Source organism: Phascolarctos cinereus, unplaced genomic scaffold (assembly GCF_003287225.1).
Source record: "Phascolarctos cinereus isolate Bilbo 61053 unplaced genomic scaffold, phaCin_HiC Scaffold_726;HRSCAF=1367, whole genome shotgun sequence".
Classification (NCBI taxonomy): Eukaryota; Metazoa; Chordata; class Mammalia; order Diprotodontia; family Phascolarctidae; genus Phascolarctos; species Phascolarctos cinereus.
Window position 1 is genome coordinate 54752872 of NW_027556098.1, and position 21100 is coordinate 54773971.

General features: G+C 35.3%; 1 protein-coding gene across 1 annotated transcript in view; it reads left to right on the plus strand.

Moving 5' to 3' along the window:
• LOC110214904 (radial spoke head 1 homolog) overlaps positions 1-20722 on the plus strand; it is a 50724-nt gene extending 30002 nt beyond the window's left edge. The window contains 6 exon segments of the mRNA XM_020996034.2: positions 2168-2303; positions 6499-6570; positions 10885-11047; positions 11336-11434; positions 11437-11454; positions 20607-20722. Coding sequence (XP_020851693.1) covers positions 2168-2303; positions 6499-6570; positions 10885-11047; positions 11336-11434; positions 11437-11454; positions 20607-20641 — 523 coding nt within the window. The 3' untranslated portion in view covers positions 20642-20722.
• Positions 20723-21100: the final 378 nt, after the last annotated feature.

Consider the following 21100-nt stretch of genomic DNA (forward strand, 5'->3'; position numbering starts at 1 on the left):
AATTGGGAAAAGAAATGAGAGCAATAAAGAAAATTATGAAAAGAGAATTAATAGCTTGGTAAAAGAGGTACAAAACCTAACTGAAGAGAATAACTACTTAAAAATTAGAATTGGTCAAGTGGAGCTAATGATTCCATGAGACAGACATTAAGAAACAATAAAACAAAAGTTAATTCAAGTTGGATGAATGTCTATATTACAATGTTCTAGGAATCTGCCTTGTTATTTATTAAGCACTTTCTTTGTGCCAAGAACTGTGCTAAGTCCTAGGGATATGAAGAAATGCAGAAGATCGTCCCCACTCTGAAGGCACTCACAGTCTAATGAGGAGACAGCATGCAAACAACTATGTCCAAAGAAGATAATGCAGAATAAATTGGAGATAATCAATTGAGGGGTGGTGCTAAAATTAAGGATGATCAGGAAAGGCTTCCTGTATAAGATGAAGGAAGCCAGGGGACAGAATTTGTTTAACACTTCAATCAATGTCTTAAATAGAGAAATAAATAGCATCACTGTTAAATTTTCAGGTACCACAAAGCTAGGAGGAAAAGTTAACCAATTAATGCAGGAAAATCTAAGATAAACTTGAAAGGCTAGAATGTTGGACCCAATTTAATAAAATGAAACCTATGTTAAGGACCTATAATTTCTTTAGTGTAGAATTTTCTCTACTGATGTAGACTACAAGCTATCTACAACTGATCATTTTTTTTATTTTCTGAGACTGAGAAGTTAAGAAAGTTTTCCGTTTTCATCCATCTAGTAAATTTGTGAAAATTTGTCTTCCAAGAACTAGGATGTTATCCATTACAATGCTATTTCTCATATGAGGAGTTGAATAGAACATCTTACACTTGGTTTCAAAAACAACTTTACCAGTACAAGATGAGGGAAACATGACTAGATAATAATCCATCTGCAAAACATCTTACAGTTTTAGTGGCCTACAAGCTCAGGAAGGGTTTTACTAAGTTTTTAAGTATCAATCAAAGGGGAAGGCCATCAGGCAATTCATAGTTTCTCTTGGATTTAAAGCTAGAATAGACATTAGATAGTACTGAGTGTAACAAACAATTTGATTCAATATGAGACTATTTTAAGAGAGGCATAGTGTCTAGCTAACAATAAGTGATAGTCTTATCGTATTCTTGATCAGACCACATTTGGATTATAGCATTAATTGTGGGTTCCCACATTTTAGGAAGGACGTCAATAAACCGGAGAGATGACCAAAGCAGTGTGACCAGGAGTGCCTTGAGATCATGCTCTGTGAGGAGCATTGAAAGAAATGAGGGATATTTATTCTGCAGAGCACAGGACTCTGAACTGATAGTAATTGTCTTCCAGTATTTGTAAGACATTTGCAAGAGAGATTAGGCTTGTCCTCTTGGTCCTGGAAAGCACAGCTCTGAATAGTAAGTGGGTATTTCAAAAGCAGATCCAAATCATGACATGAGGAAAGGCTTCCTAATAATTAAAGCTGTCTAAAGGGAACCAGGCCACTTTGGGGTGTAGTGTATATTTTGTAGAAGATACTCTTGTCCAACTCTTGGTTGGTTTAGATGGCATCTTAGAGTCCTTTCCAACTCAGATTCAAGGACATTTCTAAGCCTCCAACAAAAACGATGTCAGCTATTTCACAGTTTTGTTTTTATTTTGAGTTAGAAGAGACTTTAGACATTACCTGGTTCAACGGCATAAAACAAATACAAATAGGTCCCTGCAGGTACCATATTGACCTTGAAAACAACCAATTAACATTATGTTGAATCATATTCCTACTCCACATTGGAGTTCTTCTGGTCATATGTGGCCAGAGTTTGACACCTTTGATCCAGTCCAACTCACTTACTGTGTAGTTAGAAAACTGAGGCCCACAGCCTATTGCTCATACATACCACAAATGCAAAATGAAGAGGTCGGACCAGGTGATCAACAAGGTCCCTTTGAGCTTTAACTGTACAGTGATTTGTCCAAGGTCACACAGTAATTAGTAGAGCCAGGAAATTACCCCAAATCATTTGACTCCTAGTCCCTTGCTCTTTTCCTCTACATGTTGGAACTTGGCTTTATCTTGGTTTTTTTCCCTTTATTTCCCAATCAGTTAAAAAAATTCTTTATATTTTAACCTATACAAAATTAAAACCTTTTCAATCTTCAACAGGCAGGGGCAAGGCACATATGTCTATGCTGAGACTGGCTCTCAGTATGTTGGTACTTGGTTAAATGGACAACAGGAGGGATCAGGAGAATTCATTCACCTCAACCACAGATACCAGGGCAAGTTCGTAAATAAAAATGTAAGTAATTTTTAAAATGCAGCTTTCTAATAAGTGCCTTAAAATAATTTCATTAAGTATCCTTCAATGTATAAAAATTACAAAATAAAAATAACTGAAAACTGAAAATATTTTTTAAAATATGGAGGCATCCTGTGAAATAACAGAATGCTATGATGTATGAAAACATTAAGACTTTCTGCCTCACTTTGTGAATGATTATCTTGCCACTTCTACCTTTATTATCAACAGAGGAGCAAGATGTGGATGGAGTGAGACTTTTTCTATGAGTATCTTAATAACATTTTTTCTCACATCCCTTTTTCATTGCATCTCTCCAAAAATATTGGTCAAATTTTTTAATTCTTTATTTTATAAATGTTTATTTCTTGAAAATTGGGACCTCAAATGTTTATTCTTCATAAAAGACTCTTACACATATATGATTATAAGTAAACTTTTTTGACCTCCCTTACATTCTTTGAAAGTCAGCATCTCTCAGGGATATTTCCAATTGTGTGATAGACTGAGTGACTACATCAAAATGAAACCTCCCACCACTTCCACCTCAGAGCAATAAGAAATTCATCAAATAAAATAATCACAATAAAAAAAATTATAGGAAACACCTCCAGAGAAAATCTTCTGAAATAGCAGCAGAGGACTTGATGATGATCTCACTCCCCTTATTGCACCCAGTGCATCTGACTCTTCCTTTTAGTTTTGGCTGAGGGCATCTTCAATCTCGTTCCCTCTTGACAGTGACCAAGCCTGATCCTTCCATGCCCACTCCTTAATGGAGGAAGTACCGTGAACTTGCCCAGCTTTGAGACAGAGAAAGAAGCAAACTAGGGTTGGAGAAGAGACTGAGCAGTAGAAGGGAAGGTATACATAGAGATGTGATCAACTCTCCCCGTTTGAAGTTTCCCTGCAGCATGGATCCATTTAGAACCTGTATCTGCTTCATAATGAAGTCACTGAAGATGTCTACCCTCTATAGTATGGACAGGAGAAAATAAATGGTAGTGGATCTGGAAGGTACCAGAGAGCAAAGGGGCGAGACTATCTGGTTCGTAAAATGGAAAAGACACAAATAAAGAAGAGGAAGGGTAGATAATAAACCCCTAATAAAATGCACAAAGAGGGAAAAATAAGCAATCTGGAAGAATTCATGATACCATCAATACTCAATCAAAAATGAGAATGCTCCATAGAGAATACTCTGAAATAATGGAACAATAACAACAAACCCCATATTGGTTTGGGATAAAATAAAAGATTTCAAAGAAGAAATAAGGATGAAATTAATGCAGAAAACAAGGTTGTCAGAAAAAGAAATCAGTCAATAAGAAAGTGGAACATTTGGAACATGGCAAGGAGAATCTCTTCAAAAGTATATAGACTTTGAAAAAGAGAATGGCAGATTTGAAATTCAAAAATCCAGAAATGGAAGAAAATTTGAACACAATCAAAAGATAGTAGGGAAAAATGTAATCTCCTTAACTAGCCAGAAAAACTGACTTTGAAGGTCAGAATGTATAGAGGTAACTTAAGGATTGTAGATCACCTGGAAAAATATAGTGGATATCCTGAATATCATACTGCAGGAAATAATACAAGAAAATTACTCAAAAGTATTAGAAACAGATGAGAAGTACAGATTAATAGAATCTGTAGCTCACTAAAAAAGGGAAACTCAAATTTCCATCTATAAGGATTGTATTAGTTAAATGTTAGAATTTCAATGTTATTCAATAAAGATTTCAGGAAGACAAGAGATAGGCCTTCAGCTGTCATGGAATTCAATCAGAAGAGTCCAGGATTCCTCTTTATTTATGAAATTAAAGAAAATATTATGATATGATTCCAAAATACAAAGGGAAAGTAGATACATCAATTTTGGTAGGATAATTTTTATTATATTAGCCCAGTTCAACCATGAGCAATTAAAACATCTTTCCATTGTACTTTGGGCATTGTAATTTTGATTAGTCAGACTATATTATTCCATGCAATGGCATTTAGAAGATTGGTGTTAAAAAAGGTTGGAATTTTGTTTATAGAGAAGTTTGGAGTCATTGAAATTGAGATTGCTCTTTTCCTTCTATTAAGTATTGGTCTTAGCTACATTCTGACTAAGATATACATGTTGTACAAATAGATTAGCTTAATGGATAGATCCATCCACCTGTGCAGCATAATCTGGACATTTGGCATCTAATACATTTCTTCTGTGTAGGTTGTGTAGTTGTGAATTTCCAGTTAGAAAGCTTTGTAATTTTCTGGGTCTTGATTTAATCAAGTCAAAGTTATCCATAAACAGATCATCTATGGTGCCTCACTATTTAAAGGTAACCCTTCTTCCATTTGGATTTCATGTAAGCTCTCTTCCATCACAAGGACCCTCTCCCTGTTTTGTGCCCCATGTGATATTAATTGGAATGTCATTAAACAAAGTTACTTTTGTCATTGAACCTATGATCCTGACATTTACTTGAGAAGAACCCCGTTGGAGAGTCTTAAGTGAGCATTTTGTTCCAATCAAACACTTAGATACAACTTGATTTTGTGTTCTATGTACTTTTCAGTGATTTGTGTGACTCTAAAAATAGCACCAGCTATAGAATTTCATTGTGAAATCCTGCCTGTTTTCTTCTTATATTGTTATCTATCATGATACATATGTATGTCTGTGTCTCTGTGTGTATAATATAAACCCATATGCACATACACAACTATATGAGTAAATCATTTTCATCAAGATTTTTTAGAAGTGAGAAAGCAGGTATGAATCAATAACAGATTCCTTTTTGATCACCTTTTAATAAATTTCAAAATCATCTGTGATCCCCTTCACCCCCATTTGCTATTTTCCTCTCTTTTCTTCCTCAACTTCCTTAGCATTTAGTCACTTCAAGCACAGACCTCCCCCATGTACTTGGTCTCGTTCAGCTACTAGTTTTATTTTTGTTTTCCTTAGTGCCATTGATACTATTTCGTGTAATATTAGTAATAGCAAATATTTATATGGTGCTTAAAGGTGTTCAAAGTACTTTATACATATTGTCACATTTGATTGTTTTGAGCTCTGATATTAAAGTTTAAAAGTTGTATATGTCTCCATTGTTATTGATAAAGAAAATGTTGATGGACGTATTGACAGATCTTTTATACTTTTTGTCTATTTTTTTCCATCTAGTTCCATCTTTAGGTGCTCTTGGATGATGTGTCCTATTTGGATCTCATGAGGATTCAGATAAAATTCTTTACAGATAATTTGTGTCAAGTTCCTTTCCTGTCTAACAAAATAAGTATAGAAAGATTAAGTCTATTGAGCAGTTATAATATAATAATGATGATGATGAAAGCTACCATTTATGTAACACTATAAAGTTTGCAAAGCACTTAGTAAATGTTTCATTATATTCTCACAAAGACCTTGAAGACAGGTGCTATTATCTGCGTAACGTTTAATAAAGGATACTTACATTGTATCATTTATTTAGTACTGTTCTTCAAGTGTCTTAAAATACACCTGGCATTTGGCATTTTGTACAATTTTTTTTCCTTTTTGTGTAGATTTTGAACTTTAATATAAAATGCAGAAAACCTTATTAATTCTGAACCTCTTAGTCTGGAAATCATAGTCATTTGATCAGGGGATAAAACTGAACTTTACAGTCAGTTAGTTACAGAAAGAATTTGCTAAGAAAATCATTAGTACTTACTCAATAAAGCTGTTGGAAATCCTCTTAAAATGAATGCAAATTGGTCTTATCTATTCACTTAATGAGGAGCTCTGCTTTGCAACAATCATTAATTCATAAAAGTAACAAATAATTAAGATTTTCTTTCCCCTAATTGTTCTGGTTGTTAAAGTTGTGCTATGGTTATGATCTAGGAGAGGCAGTGTACTATTATAATGGGTAGAGAGGGTCAGCCTTGTGATTAGGATGTCCAGGGCTCAAGTTCTGCCTTTTATGCAAACTGATTGTATGAACATGGGTAAGTCATTTAATCTGTTGGTGCCCCTGGCAACTCTTTAAGACTTTAAGTTACAGACAAAATATTGATCCATATTGATGGAAGGAGTTTCTACACTGAAGAAATCACAGGTCTGGGAAAAAACATGTCATAAAGCATGCTCTATTTGTATTGTAAATTGAACCATCATAGTTGGAAGTAATATTTTATTTCTTTTTTTTTTTTCACATAGCCAATGGGCCCTGGAAAGTATATTTTTGATATTGGATGCGAACAGCATGGTGAATATAAACTTTCAGATATGGTAAGTTGTATGGTAGGATGTAATAAATTAGTACATTTGTAGGTATCATGGAATGTCTAGTTATATTGCTGCTTTAAAGTCAGAAGTAGTATGATTTAAAAAACTTAAGACAGCTTTGGGAAATAGTCTACTTTTTAGTTTTATTTGTGTTCAGAAATAGAAAGTTAAAATGTTGATGATGTTAGCAAATTAAAATATATCATGCTCATTGCTTATTGTTAAAGTCTCATCTGTCTTGCTTGTCAAAATTAAACAGTTACTATTTATCAGGCAAAGTTTGAGTGTCAAGTCTTTGCAGATGCAAATGAAATTTGCAAAGTTACCTATTACAATGTTATTGCTCTGTAAATTGATGCTAGTCATTTCAAGAGTTTGGGTTATGACACAACAAAACATTCTTTTGTTTTTCACACTAGTAAGCATTAGACAGACTGATGCAGCCAATAATTAAATTGAAGCAGCTAATATTTTTTTTCAGAATTAAATTTATGTGGTGTTATGTGTTGCATGTGTATTATATCTAATATAGCTCATATCTATGTAATTCATATCTACCATATCTTGGGACCATAGTGATAATTTTTTCAGCCTTTTAATTTTTTCATTTAACTGACATCACTAAATTGTTTATTCAATCAACCATTCCTTGTATAATACAACAAGGGAAAGTGGTATTTACAGTGGAGATAAACTAGAGGTCCTTTCAGTAAGATAAGGATAAGCAAAGATGTCTATTATTGACACATTTTTAGAGGCAGATCTAATGCCAGTAATTTCTTATAGTTTTGGTTAGATTTTTTGACAAAACGAGCCACTTATAGGTCATTGAACAGTAATTGAAAAGGAGATTTACTTTGTCATAACACAATAAGGCTATGAAACAAAAATACAGCAGCAATTTGATACACTTGACCTCTCTCACCTCCTTATGGAAATGTATCTGGGAGAGTAAGACATAGTGACTTCCACGATCTTGGATACTCACCAAGTCTAAGACGGCTAAGGTCTGATTAGTCTTTTTAGGCTCTTAGGTGACTAGGAAACTTTATCAGGGAAGCCTGGCCAATCAGGTCCCTGTGGCAACTTTGTCATCTTTTAGGGAAAGTGAATACCTGTCAAAACAGCAAAGGAAGAAGAGCCTGGGCTAACCTGATATTGTGGGGAAATGCTGGCACATATTAATTCTATCACACCACAACTGTTGATACATGTAACTAGAAATGCTGGATATAGCAATGAGATATAAGAGAAATTGAAGGAATAAATACAGGCAGAGAGAAAACAAGCAGTTAGATGGCTCAGTATATAGAGCAACAGCACTGCAATTAGGAGAACTTGAGTTCAAATGTGGCCTCAGACCCTTACTAGTTGTGTGACTCTGGACAAGTCACTTAACCCTGTTTGTTTCAGTTTCCTCATCTGTAAAATGAGCCAAAGAAGGAAATGGCAAACCACTGCAGTATCTTTGCCAAGAAAACCCCAAATGGGGTCACGAAGAGTCAGGCATGACTAATTGATTAAACAACAAAAGAGAAAACTGTTATTGCTTTTTTCAGATGATAGCTTACTTAGAGAACCCTAGAGAGTCAACTAAATTGATCGAAACAATTTCAGTATACAAAACAAATTCTTTAAATCATTAGCATTTCTATGTATTTTCCACAAAACCCAGCAGGAAGAAATACAAAGAGCAATTTCATTTAAAATAATTACAGAATGAATAAAATACTTACCAACCAACACACAGGAACTACAACTATAGTATGCTCTTTACACAAATATAGACCTAAATAATTGAAGAATTATTAATTGCTTATGGATAGAACAGGTGAATATAATAATCATGACAAAATTACTTTGCTTAAATTAATTTGCTTATCCAATGCCATATCAATAACACTATCCAAGGATTACTTTGAAATTATGAAAAATAATAACAAAAGTTATGTGTAGAAACAAAAGATAAAGTATCTCAAGGAAAATAATGAAAAAAAAAGTTTGTAGGAAGGGAACCTGCTAGTACCAGGTCTCAAACAACACTACAAAGTGATAATCATCAAAATGATGTGGTCCCTGTTTAAAAAATAATGAGGTTGATATGTAGAACAGATAAGGTATAAAGCATACAGAAGCAAACTAACATAGCAGCATAGTGTTTGATAATACCAAATACCTCAGCTACTGAAATAAGTGTTCATTTGACAAAAACTACTGGGGAAACTGGTCTGACAGCAAGTAGGTCAGCTACTACATACAGCTACTTCTGTATGCCAAGTTAAACTATAAGTATATACGTCATCTAGACATCATAAAAAAATTAGATGAGTAAAGGAAAAAAATGACTTCTTCTCTATACTTGAAGATTTCATGACAAAAAAAAAGACATAGAGAAAATCACAGGAGATTAAATGGACAATATTAATTACATAAAATTAACAAGTTTTCCCCAAAGAAAACCAATACAACAAAATGGTAAGGATAACAGTTAACTGGGAAACAATCTTTTTTTTTCTTTAGGCTAGGCAATGGAGTTAAGTGACTTGCCCAGGGTCACACAGGTAGTAAGTGTCAAATGTTTGAGGCCGGATCTGAACTCGGTCCTTCTGACTCTAGGGCCACTGCTCTATTCACTGTGCCACCTAGCTGCCCCCTGGGCAACAATCTTTGCAGCCAGTTTCTCTAATAAAGGTTTCATTTACAAGAAATATAAGGAATGGATTCATTCAAATTTATAAAAGCCATTCTGGAGTCAGGAAAACCTAAGTTAGAATACAACCCCAGACACATATTAGCTTTGTGACCCTGGGTAAGTCATTTAACCTGTGTCTGCCAGTTTCCTCATCTATAAAATGCAGATAATAATAATACCTATCTCCCATGATTATTGTGAGGATAAAATTAGTATTTATAAAATGCTTTGGAAACTTTAAAGTATTATATTAATGCTAGAGATTTGTTGTTATTATTCTAGAATTGAAAAATGGTCAAAGGATATGAATAGGCAAGACCCTTTTGCAAATTTTAAAAAAAGGAAAAAAAACCCTTCCTTGTATCAAATAATCCTCACCAAGTAATATAAATCCTTACATTAGCCAGGTTCAAAACAGTCATCTCTCATTTAATATATCATGTCTGTTAATTTTTTTGTTAGAAGGTGGGTAAAGTGTTTTGTTCTCTGGGGTTGTCGTTAGTCACTGCATTGAGCATGGTTCCTAAATCCTTCAAAGTTGTTTTCTTTATGCCGTTGTGGTTAGTTCTGTAGTATGCAGTTATGTTCTCCTAGTTCTACTCATTTCATTCTGAATCAGTTCATACTAGACTTTCTGTTTCCCTGAATTCCATCCCTTTTGTCATTTCTTACTATGACATACCTCTACATTTATCTAACATGATTTATTTAATAGTTCTCCAATTAACAGCTATCCTCTTATTTTTCAGTTCCTTATTATAAAAAAAAGTGCTGCTATGAATATTTTTGTGCATATAGGTCCTTTTCCTCCATCTTTGATCTTTTGGGGCATATGAACCTGGTAATGATAGTTAAGTCAAAGGGCATGCACAATACATGATTTTTTGAGTGTCATTCCAAATTGCTTTCAGAATGAATGCACTATTTCATAGCTCCACCAACTGTGCATTAGCATATCCCCTCCAACAACTTCTATTTTCCCTTTTTGTCTTTGCTAGTCTGATGAGTGTGAGGTAGAACCTTAAAGAATCATGAAAGCACAGAAATGAAAAATAATGAGCTTTTACTGTAGCATATACAACTTTCCTTTCATAAATATTTTTCTGTCATGGTTAAGTAGAATTTTCTAGAATTAAAAATATGAGCATTTATAAAAAGTAATAATTTTAAAAATTTCCCTTATAATCTTCCTTCCCTTTCCTCCACACTTTTCCTTAGAATTATCTAAACTGGGGGTAGCTAGGTGGCTCGGTGGGTAGAGCACCAGCCCTGACGTCAGGAGGTCCTGAGATAAAATCTGGCCTCAGACCAAAACACTTGACACTTACTAGCTGTGTGACCCTGGGCAAGTCACTTAACCCAAATTGCCTAAAAAAAAATTATCTAGACTCTGTGGTCTCACACCTTAGTAATGTCATAAAATCCTATGAGATAAACCACCTAAAAGTTACATATTTTTGTTTCTAAGACAATGTTTATTTTTATTTTATTTTCCTTTTTTTCAATAAGGACTTGTTGGCATTACTTTTGGTGGGCCTTGGGGAGGAGAGAGAACTATTGTCTTTTTTTTTCCAAACCTTATGTTTTTGTAGATAAAATAACACATATATTTCCATTTAAAATAGGAAACAGTGGAAGAGGAAGAGGAAGAAGAAGCTTCAACTGCTCTTCCAAAGTGGAAAGCTCAAAAAATTAGCCCATTAGAACTCTGGAAACCAGATCCTGTGGAAGAGCCACCACAGCCTGATGTGGCCCCAGTGCCAGAGGAGCCACAAGCTTCCTTGGAAAGTATGTGGTGTGCCTGGATTACTCTAGTTAGGGAAACAGCTTTTTTTTTTTTTGGTTTGGTTGTTTTTGTTGTTGTTGTTTTTAGGCAATTGGGGTTAAGTGACTTGCCTAGGGTCACACAGCTAGTAAGTGTTATGTGTCTGAGTGCTCTATTCACTGTGCCACCTAGCTGCCCCTAGTGAAACAGTTTTCAAACATCTCAGGAATCCATTAAAGTCCTCTAGCCTGCTGTAAAGAACAGCATGATTGGGTTTTATATCTAGTTTATTTTCTATCATTGTATTTCAGCCAGTGAAGCGCCTGAGGATGTTCAACCTCTTACTGACTATTCAGAAGCAGAAGACCTTGAAGGAGTAATGAAACAGGGAGAAGAAATTGAAGAAGTGAGAGCGAAAGCAGAGAGGAAGGTAGAATTGAAATAAGAAATTACAATATGGATCAGGGGAAGGAGATAATTCTTATAGATCAGGGATGGGGAACCTGTTGCTTTGAGGCTACATGTGGCCTTCTACATCCTTAAGTGTGGCCTTTTGAATGAATTCAAATTTTAAAAGGATCTAGAATAGGGGTGGGGAACCTGTAGCCTCAAGGCCACATGTGGCCCTCCAGGTCCTCAAGTGCAGCCCTTTGAATCCAAACTTCATAGAACAAATCCCCTTAATAAAAGGATTTGTTCTGTAAAACTTGGACTCAGTCAAAAGGCCACACCCAAGGACTTAGAAGGCTACATGTGGCCTCAAAGCTACAGGTTCCCCACCCTTGATCTAGAAGGCCACATGTGGCCTCAAGGCCCTAGGTTCCCTACCCCTGCTAAAGACCCTAGAAAGAAAGAGCAAAATTAGTTATTAAATGCTAGTGATTAGCACTACAGATACCTTAATATTATGATCTTAAAGTGAAAAGGAATTCTTTTATGCATACAATTACTGGCAGATATTACATGGCATTTTTTTTTAAATCACAATTGACCCTTATGAAAAGAAATTCAGTTTTCTTTCAGCTGGACAAAGTTGGAGGAAAAAAATCAGTGAGAAGCTTAAAAATCAATGCAAACTTTTTATCTTGGCTTTTTTCTTTTGGCTTTTTATCTTGGCTTTTACTAGTGGAAAAGGTAAACTGAGAGATATTTTGAATGTATATCATTCACAAGCATGCGGAATTTCTTTTTGTCAATATAATATAAAACAACTGACCTTTTAAAAAATGTGTACTTATCTATCGTGATTAACAAAATCCATTATTATAATCAAACTAATTGGTCTACAAGTCTCAATTATCTACATTAATAATAGGGAGCAGTGGAATTGAACATTCCATTAATCTATCAACCAACAAGCACTATTAAACCCTGCTGTGTGCTAGGCACTCATCTATGCCCTAATAATAAAAAGACAACATGAGGAATAGTCACTGTTCTCAAGGACCCTACATTATACTGAACGATACAACATTTGCACATCTGACCACTAGTGGGAGCTTTTGATTTCTGGCAGCTGGCAGCATCGCTGGGGGCCCATCATGTCCTAGGAAGGCAAGTTGGGCACGTGCCACTGTAACCTGCCAGCTTGGTGAGGGCTTGTAGCCTTCACTCTGCTTTCTTCCCTCTTCACAGCTTAACTTTTGAATAGGTATAGGGTAACTCTGAGTTACTGTTACTGAAGTGGGTAGGGATTTTTTTCGTTTTTGGTGAGGCAATTGGGGTTAAGTGACTTGCCCAGGGTCACACAGCTTAGTAAGTGTCAAGTGTGTGAGGCCAGATTTGAACTGAAGTCTTCCTCACTCCGGGGCCAGTGCTCTATCCAGTGTGCCATCTAGCTGCCCGTGGGTGGGGATTTTTACTTCCCACTAGGGGCCGCTTATGGTGCCCTACCTTCTTTTTTTTAACACCAGTCCCTCCACTTTGCTCAGGTTATTGGTTCCAGATATCAGCTTCGGTTCAACCAAACCAAATTTCCCATCAGAGAAAGAAGAATTCCCTTACTCTAATCTATATACCTGAGCATTAAGTAAAACACAACAAGCTATTTGGCTTTTTCTTGACCAAAAGTTTTATCACATTTTTTTTTCTTTTGGTTAGGCAATGGGGTTAAGTGACTTACCCAGGGTCACACAGCTAGTAAGTGTTATATTTTGTCACATTTTAAGTCTTAGAAGTGAAAGTCCCTTTCTGCCTTTCCAAGACTGTCAGGTTTGAAAGAAAAGTAGGGATTTTAAAGTTAGTAGATAATGTACAATATACTTTACTTCTAGGGGGTGGGGAGGTGGGTGGGAGAGAAAGAAAGAAAAGGTGTCAAGCTCTCTTTTCTTTTGTTTTATTAATTTATTTTGATTTATCAACAATCACTTCCGTCTGCTTTTGAGTTTAAAATTTTTCTCCCCCTTCTTCCCCACCTCCCTCCCCAACATGGTGCACAATTTGGTATAGGCTATATATACATTCCTATTAGACACATACTCTCTTTTCTTAGCTCATACCTGAGCAGTACAGATATTTTCCAGTTCCTAGTTCATGCTATGATCTCTTTCCTCTTGGGATCAGGAATCATTACAGCCATTTGAGTTAGCACAGCCCCAGGCAGCTCACGGGCTCTTTCCTGCAGCTCCTCACAGCTCTTCTTGGTGTCTGCTTCTTGTGGGTTCTCCTTTCTCTCTTTCTGTATGGGATGGCTTCTTGTTCCACTAGTTCCTTAAGTGTCAAGGTTAGTGTTGGGGCAGATCCTAGAACTTGGGAGCTTGGCGAACCAACTTAGGACAGCTGCGCGGGTGTCTCAGTCTTTGCCCTCTGGTGGCATCCCGATAAATGGAATGGATATATTTGTGAGGATAACAATTTGAATTAAGCCCCTCAGATCCATCAACATGGGGAATCAAAGGACTGTACTCACTAATCTAATCAGCTGCCTTATTCCTCTAAAAAGACATGCATTTCTTGCCACATTTTTTTGCTCCTTTAGCTCCACCCACTTGGATGGTTTTCCTTCCCTTGTCCTTCAGGGACTCACCTGTCCCTTGGATGCTAGCTGCAGTCTGAAAACAGCCTGGTCCCTCAAAATTGGTGATACCTTCAGCGAAACTGTACATCTCTACCGAGACTCATTGTTTCTAGTTCTCCCAAATGTGTGGTGCCTTCCCCATTGAGATCTAAGCCTTCCCTAAAGTAGGGAAAAACACCCCTTTCAGAAAGTTAAAAGTAGAATGTGCCATTAGGCTTCTAGCAGAAGCAATGGGAAGCATATCAAGAAAATTGCCTGCACAAAAGCGTGTGGTATTTGGAGGAACCAGACTGAGTTACAGCTAGTGGTATGGTTCAGTGAGAACATAGCATGTTTGAAGGAAAGTGAAAAGAAATAAAGCTTGGAAAGTAGGCTGGAACCAGATTATGGAATTTGCTAAATGCTAAGCTAAGGAGTATGAACTTTATCCTTTGGGGGTAAGGAATAATCAAAGGTTTTAAAGCAAGGGAGTAACTTGGTCAGACTTGTGTCTTAGGAACATTATTTGGGTAGCTACGTGAAAGATGAATTAGAGAGGAGAAAGTCTTAAAGAAGAGACCATATACTTGCTTCTCATGCTTAGAATGACTCCCTCCTCTTCTCAATTTCCTGGCTTCCCTGGCCTCCTTCAGGCCTTAGTGAAAATATCACCTTCTACCAAAAACTTGTCCTGGTTTGCCATAATGCAAGCTCCTTCCCTCTGAGATTACTTCCAATTTACCTTGTATATATCTCGCTTGTATATAGTTATTTGCATGTTGTCTCCCCAATTGACTGTAAGCTCCTTGAGGGCAAGGGGTGTTTTTGCCTTTTTTTTGTATCCCTAGAGTTTAGCACAGTGTCTGGCACAGAGTAATAAATGCTTAGTGATTGATAGAGATCAATCAGAAGGCTATTAACATAGTCTGGGTGAAAAGTGATGAAGGCTTGTAACTAGGGTTATACCTGTGAGAGTGGAGAGAAGAGGACAGATGCAAGAAATATTTTAGAGTTAGACTGACAAAACTGGCAATCACATGGTAAGGGACAGCAAATACTGGAGGTTGCCCTAAGATTATAAACCTAGGTAACTGGGAACGATAGTAGTGCCTTCAACAGCATTAGAGAAGTCAAGTATGTGCCTAACTACGATGTAGAGCTATGTCAAGAGGACATATTGGGGAACCCATCTTGCCTGGACCTACATATCCCAGGACTGAGTGTATTTCTATGTAGGTGCTATACAAAGAGATAAGGACATTGGAGCGAAAGGAGCCTTTTGAAACTACATGGGGTGTGGGTGAGTGAGTAGGTAGATGGTAAACCTGTGCCCATGGCTCATTATTCCTCTCACCAGGTAGGAACTTCATGAAATATAGTTCCATGAATTTGCAGGTGTACTTACAACTGAGGGAAAAGGGGGTTCCCTGGGAGGAGCTTTCATGATTGCATTTCTGACTTGTTCTATGTTTAATGCCTTTGTTAGACTGAATATTTGTAGGGAAATGGAGAAAACTCTCTATGGAGAAGCAAAATGAGCCATAGCCTAATATTCTTAGGGGAAAGCCTAAGTGGAGGTGTGATCCATAAATATTATTATTGAGGGCCCTTAAGATTATGGTTGAGGCAGAGGATGACACTCAGGGTGCAGGTCTGTATCTGTTCTATATAGATTTGGGATGTCAGACATTTTCTGATTTATTTGCTGCAATTATTTTTTCCTAATCCATTACTTTTATTTAAATTTTAAAGACATTGTTTTTGTTGTAAAAAAACCCTTTTATTTTTCTGTAATCAAAACCATCCACTTCCTTTTTTTTATTTTATTTTTTAATGAACAAAAATCCACCTTTTCCCCCTCCCACCTCCATCCCCCAATTCAAGAAAAGCAAAATCCTTGTTGCAAACTTGTACAGTCAAGCAAAACAAAGTCCCACATTGCCTATGTCTAAAAATAAATGTTTCAATCTACACTCTGAGTTCATTATCTAACAGGATATGGGTGGATAGCTGATCTTGAATTATCTGGAATTGTGGTTAGATATTACGTTGATCAGAGTTGTTAAGTCAAAGTTATTTGTTTTTTCAAATTAGGATATGCTTTTTCTCCCTCCCATCACCAACTTCCTATTGATAAAGCAAGAGAAAAAAACCCTGTTACATGTATATTCAAGCAAAACAAATTTCTGCATTGTCTATTCTTTTAATAATACCTTATTTTCCACTGTAAAAACAGTTTTTAACATTTAAAAAACATTGAGTTCCAAATCCTCCCCTACCTCCTCCATGAGAAGGTAAGCAATCTGATATAGATTATATATATGCAATCATGTAAAAAATTTCCATATTAGTCTTTTTTGTGCAAAAAAACTCAAACAAAAAAAGGAAAGAAAGTGAAAAATGGTATGCTTCAGCCTGAATCTAATGATATCAGTGCTTTCTCTGGAGGTGGATAGCATTTTTCATCATGGGTCCTTGGGGATTGTTTTGGATCATTGTGTTGCCAAGAATAGCTAAATCATTCACAACTGTTCATCATACAACATTGCTGTTACTGTGTACAATGTTCTCCTAGTTCTGCTCACTTCACTTTGTCTCTGTTCATGTAAGTCTTTCCAGGTTTTTCTGAAATCATCCTGCTCGCCATTTCTTATAGCACAATATTCCACTACACTCATATACCACAATTTATTTAGCCACTCCCCAATTGATGTGCATCCCCTCATGTTCAATTTTTTGCCACCACAAAAAGCTGCTGCTATAAATAGTTTTGTACAAATAGATTCTTTCCCTCCCCTGACTTTAAAAAAATCTCTTTGGGATACAGACCTATCGCTGGATCAAATGGTATGAACAGTTTTATAGCTCTTAGGGCACAGTTCCAAATTGCTCTCCAGAATGCTTGGATCAGTACACAACTCCACCAATAGTGCATTGATATCCCAGTTTTCCCACAACCCCTCCAAAAGTTATCATTTTCCTCTTTTGTCGTATTAGCCAGTCTGGTAGGTCTGAGGTAGTACTTTAGAATTGTTTTAATTTGCGTTTCATGTGACTCTCGATAGCTTTGATTTCTTCATCTGAAAACTGCCTCTGATATCCTTTGACCATTTATCAATTGGGGCATGACTTATATTCTTATAAATTTGACTCAGTTCTTCATCTATTTGAGACATGAGGCCTTTATCAGAGATATTTGCTGTAAAAGATTCCCCTCCCCAGTTTTCTGCTTTCCTCCTAATTTTTGTTGCATTGGTTTCATTTGTGCAAAAACTTCTTAATTATATATAATCAAATTAATCTGTTTCACATTTTGTGATACTCTCTATTTGTTGTTTGGTGCTAATAAATTCTTCTCTTATCCATAGATCTGGCAGTAAAGTGTTCTACACTCTTGTAATTTGCTTATTGTGTCACACTTTATATATAGCTCATGTACCCATTTTGACCTTGTCTTGGTAAAAAGTGTGAGATGTTCGTCTATACCTAGTTTCTGCCATACTGTTTTCTAGTTTTTTGTCAAATAATGAGTTTTTCTCCCAAAAGCTTAAATTTTGAGGTTTATCAATCACTAAATTACTATGATCATTTACTATAATGTATTATGAACCTAATCTATTCCATGGATACATGACTCTATTTCTTAGCCAGTACCAGATTGTTTTTGATAATTACTGCTTTATAATATATAATATAGTTTGAGATCTGGTATAGCTAGACCACCTTCCTTCATATTTTTTTTCTTTGATTCCTTTTATGTTTTTTAACTTCTATTCTTCAAGATAAATTTTGTTATTATTTTTTTCTAGCTCTATAAAATAATTTTTGGTTGTTTGGTATGGCACTGAGAAAATAATTTAGGTAGAATTGTTATTTTTATCATATTGGCTCAACCTACCCATGAGCAATTAATTCTTTCCCAATTGTTTAGATCTGACTTTATTTGTACAAAAAGTGCTTTGTAATTGTGTCCATATAGCTCTTGGGTTTGTCTTGGCAGGTAGACTCCCAAGTATTTTATCTTGTATATAGTTATTTTAATGGAATTTCTCTTTCTTTTTTGCTGCTGGACTTTGCTGGCAATATATAGAAATACTGATGATTTATGGGGGTTTGTTTTGTATCCTGCAACTTTGCTTAAGTTGTTAATTATTTGAACTAGTTTTTCAGTTGATTCTCTAGGTTTCTCTAAGTATAGCATCATCTCATCTGCAAAGAGTGATAGTTTTGTTTCCACAACGCTTAATTTAATTCCTTCAATTTCTTCTTCTTCTCTTATTGCTATTGCTAGCATTTTTACCACAATATTGAATAATAGTGGTGATCATGGGTATCCTTGCTTCACCCCTGATTTCACTGGGATGGTTTCTAGCTTATCCTCATTACAGATAATGCTTGCTGATGGTTTTAGAAAGATATTACTTATCATTTTAAGAAAGTTCTATTTATTTTTATGCTCTCTACTGTTTTTGATGGGAATGGGTACTACATTTTGTCAAAAGTTTTTTCTGCATCTATTGAGATAATCATATGATTTCTGTTGGTTTTGTTATTGATATGGTCAATTATGCTGATAGTTTTCCTAATATTGAACCAGCCTTGCATTCCCGGTATATATCCCACCTGGCCATAGTGTATAATCCTTGTGATATATTATTGTAATCTTCCTAGTCTTTTATTTAAAATTTATGCATCAATATCCTCAGGGAAATTGGTCTATAGTTTTCTTTCTCTGTCTTCGCTCTTTCTGGTTTTGGTATTAGTATCATATTTGTGTCATGAAAGAAATTGAGTAGCACTTCTTCTTTGCCTTTTTTCCCAAGTAATTTAGATAGTATTGGAATTAATTATCTTTAAATATTTGGTGGGATTCACTTGTGAATCCATCTAGCCCTGGGGGCTTTTTTTTTCCTTAGGGAATTCATTGATGGCTTGTTTACTTTCTTTTTCTAAGATGGAGTTATTTAAGTTTTCTATTTCCTCACCTGTTAATCTGGGCAATTTCTATTTTCATAAATATTAATCCATTTTGCTTAGATTGTCAGATTTATTGACATATAACTGGGCAAAATTGCTTCTAATAATTGTTTTAATTTCTTCTTCATTGGTGGTGAATTCACCCCTTTCATTCTTGATATTGGTAATTTGGTTTTCTTCTTTTTAAAATCAAATTAACATTGACTTATCTATTTTATTGCTTCCCCCCATAAAACCAGCTTCTAGTTTTATTTATTAGTTCAATGGTTTTCTAACTTCCAATTTTATTAATTTCTCCTTTGATTTTCAGGATTTCAATTTGGTGTTTAATTAGGGATTTTTTTGATTTTTTTTTTAGTTGCATGCCCAGTTCATTGATCTGCTTTCTCTATTTTGTTGATGTAGTCCTTTAGAGACATATGTTTTCCCCTAAGCACTACTTTGACTGCATCTCATAAATTTTGATATGTCGTCTCATTGTTGTCATTCTCTTTAAGTAAATTATTGATTGTTTCTATGATTTATTCTTTGACCTACTTATTCTTCAGGATTAGATTATTTAATTTCCAAATAATTTTATATTTATCTTAACACTGCCCTTTATTGAATATAATTTTTATTGCATTATGATCTGAAATCACAATCATTTGATTATGAGGTTTTTTATACCCTAATACATGGTCAGTTTTTTATAGGTGCCATGTACTGCTGAGAAAAAGATATATTCTCTTCTATTCCCATTCAATTTTCTCCAGAGGTCTATCATATCTAACTCTTCTAAAATTTCCTAAAATTCCATTCACCTCCTTAACTTCCTTCTTGTTCATTTTTTGGTTAGATTTATCTCATTTTGAGAGGGGAAAGTTGAGGTCCCCCACTAATACAGTATTGTTATCTATTTCCTCCTATAACTCATTTAAAGTATGATTTAAAAATTTATATGCTGTACCATTTAGTGCATACATGTTTAGTATTGATAGTGCTTCATTGTCTATGGTACCTTTTAGCAAGATATACTTTCCTTCCTTATCTCTTTTAATTAGATCTATTTTTGCTTTTGCTTTGTCTGAGATCATGATTGCTACCTCTGCCTTTTTTTTTTTAAACTTCAGCTGAAGCATAAAATTCTCAGGGACAATTTCCCAGCCTCTTAGGGAAAAAAATTAGCCTAGTCTACATGGTAGGTATCCTTTCAATTATTGTTGTTAACATGGGAATGCATATTTAGAAACAAAGATGTTTTGCTGCATTTATCTGCTATGAACTTTTCCTTTTGGCAAATTTTAATTCCTTAGTTTAATGGGTAGGAATTGTTCATTTTTGTGTTTATGTCACCAGCACCTAGTGCTTGGCAGTGCAATATTCCTTGAATTGACATTCAAATTGTCCTTACTAGATGGCATTGAGAACATAACTAATATGTGTGTATGTATGTATACACACATACATATATAGTATATATGTGTATACATACATATATGTATTCCTTTTCTTTCTTTAAAAACAATATATACTATTTCATGATTTTAATCACTAAAGTCTTGCTAAGTAATTTAAGAATTTGAAATTATTTAAAATTAAGCTGTATCTCACTCACATTTGTTTCCCAGCATCAAATGAGGAAGAGGAAGAGGAAGGAAGATGATCAGCATCACCAGATTAAAATGAACAGACTGACAGAAAAAGAGCACATGTTGTGCATATAAATTATAGCAATCTCATTTACCTAGTTTGTAAAATTGGTTTAAATATGATAATAAACAGTTTAATGGTCAATTGTTTATGAAATCCTTTCTGCACAGTTCCTTAAACAGAAAGGTCCTAGATTGTTTTTTACCGGGCAGCATGGTATGGTGGATTTAGCAGCAAATTTGGAATCAGAATCATTCAGCCCCTGTCTCCCACAATACAAAATTGATTATGTGACATGGGAGACACTGGCACAGGACCACCCACCATGGCATGCCCTCATCAAAGAAAGTGCTGTGCTCTATGTGCAAAACAAAACTGAAATTGCTCAAAAGAACCATGAGATGCGCAAATTGAGAGAATTCACCCCAAATATTCACATGGACTATTTGTGCCCGACCTGTGGTAGAGCGCC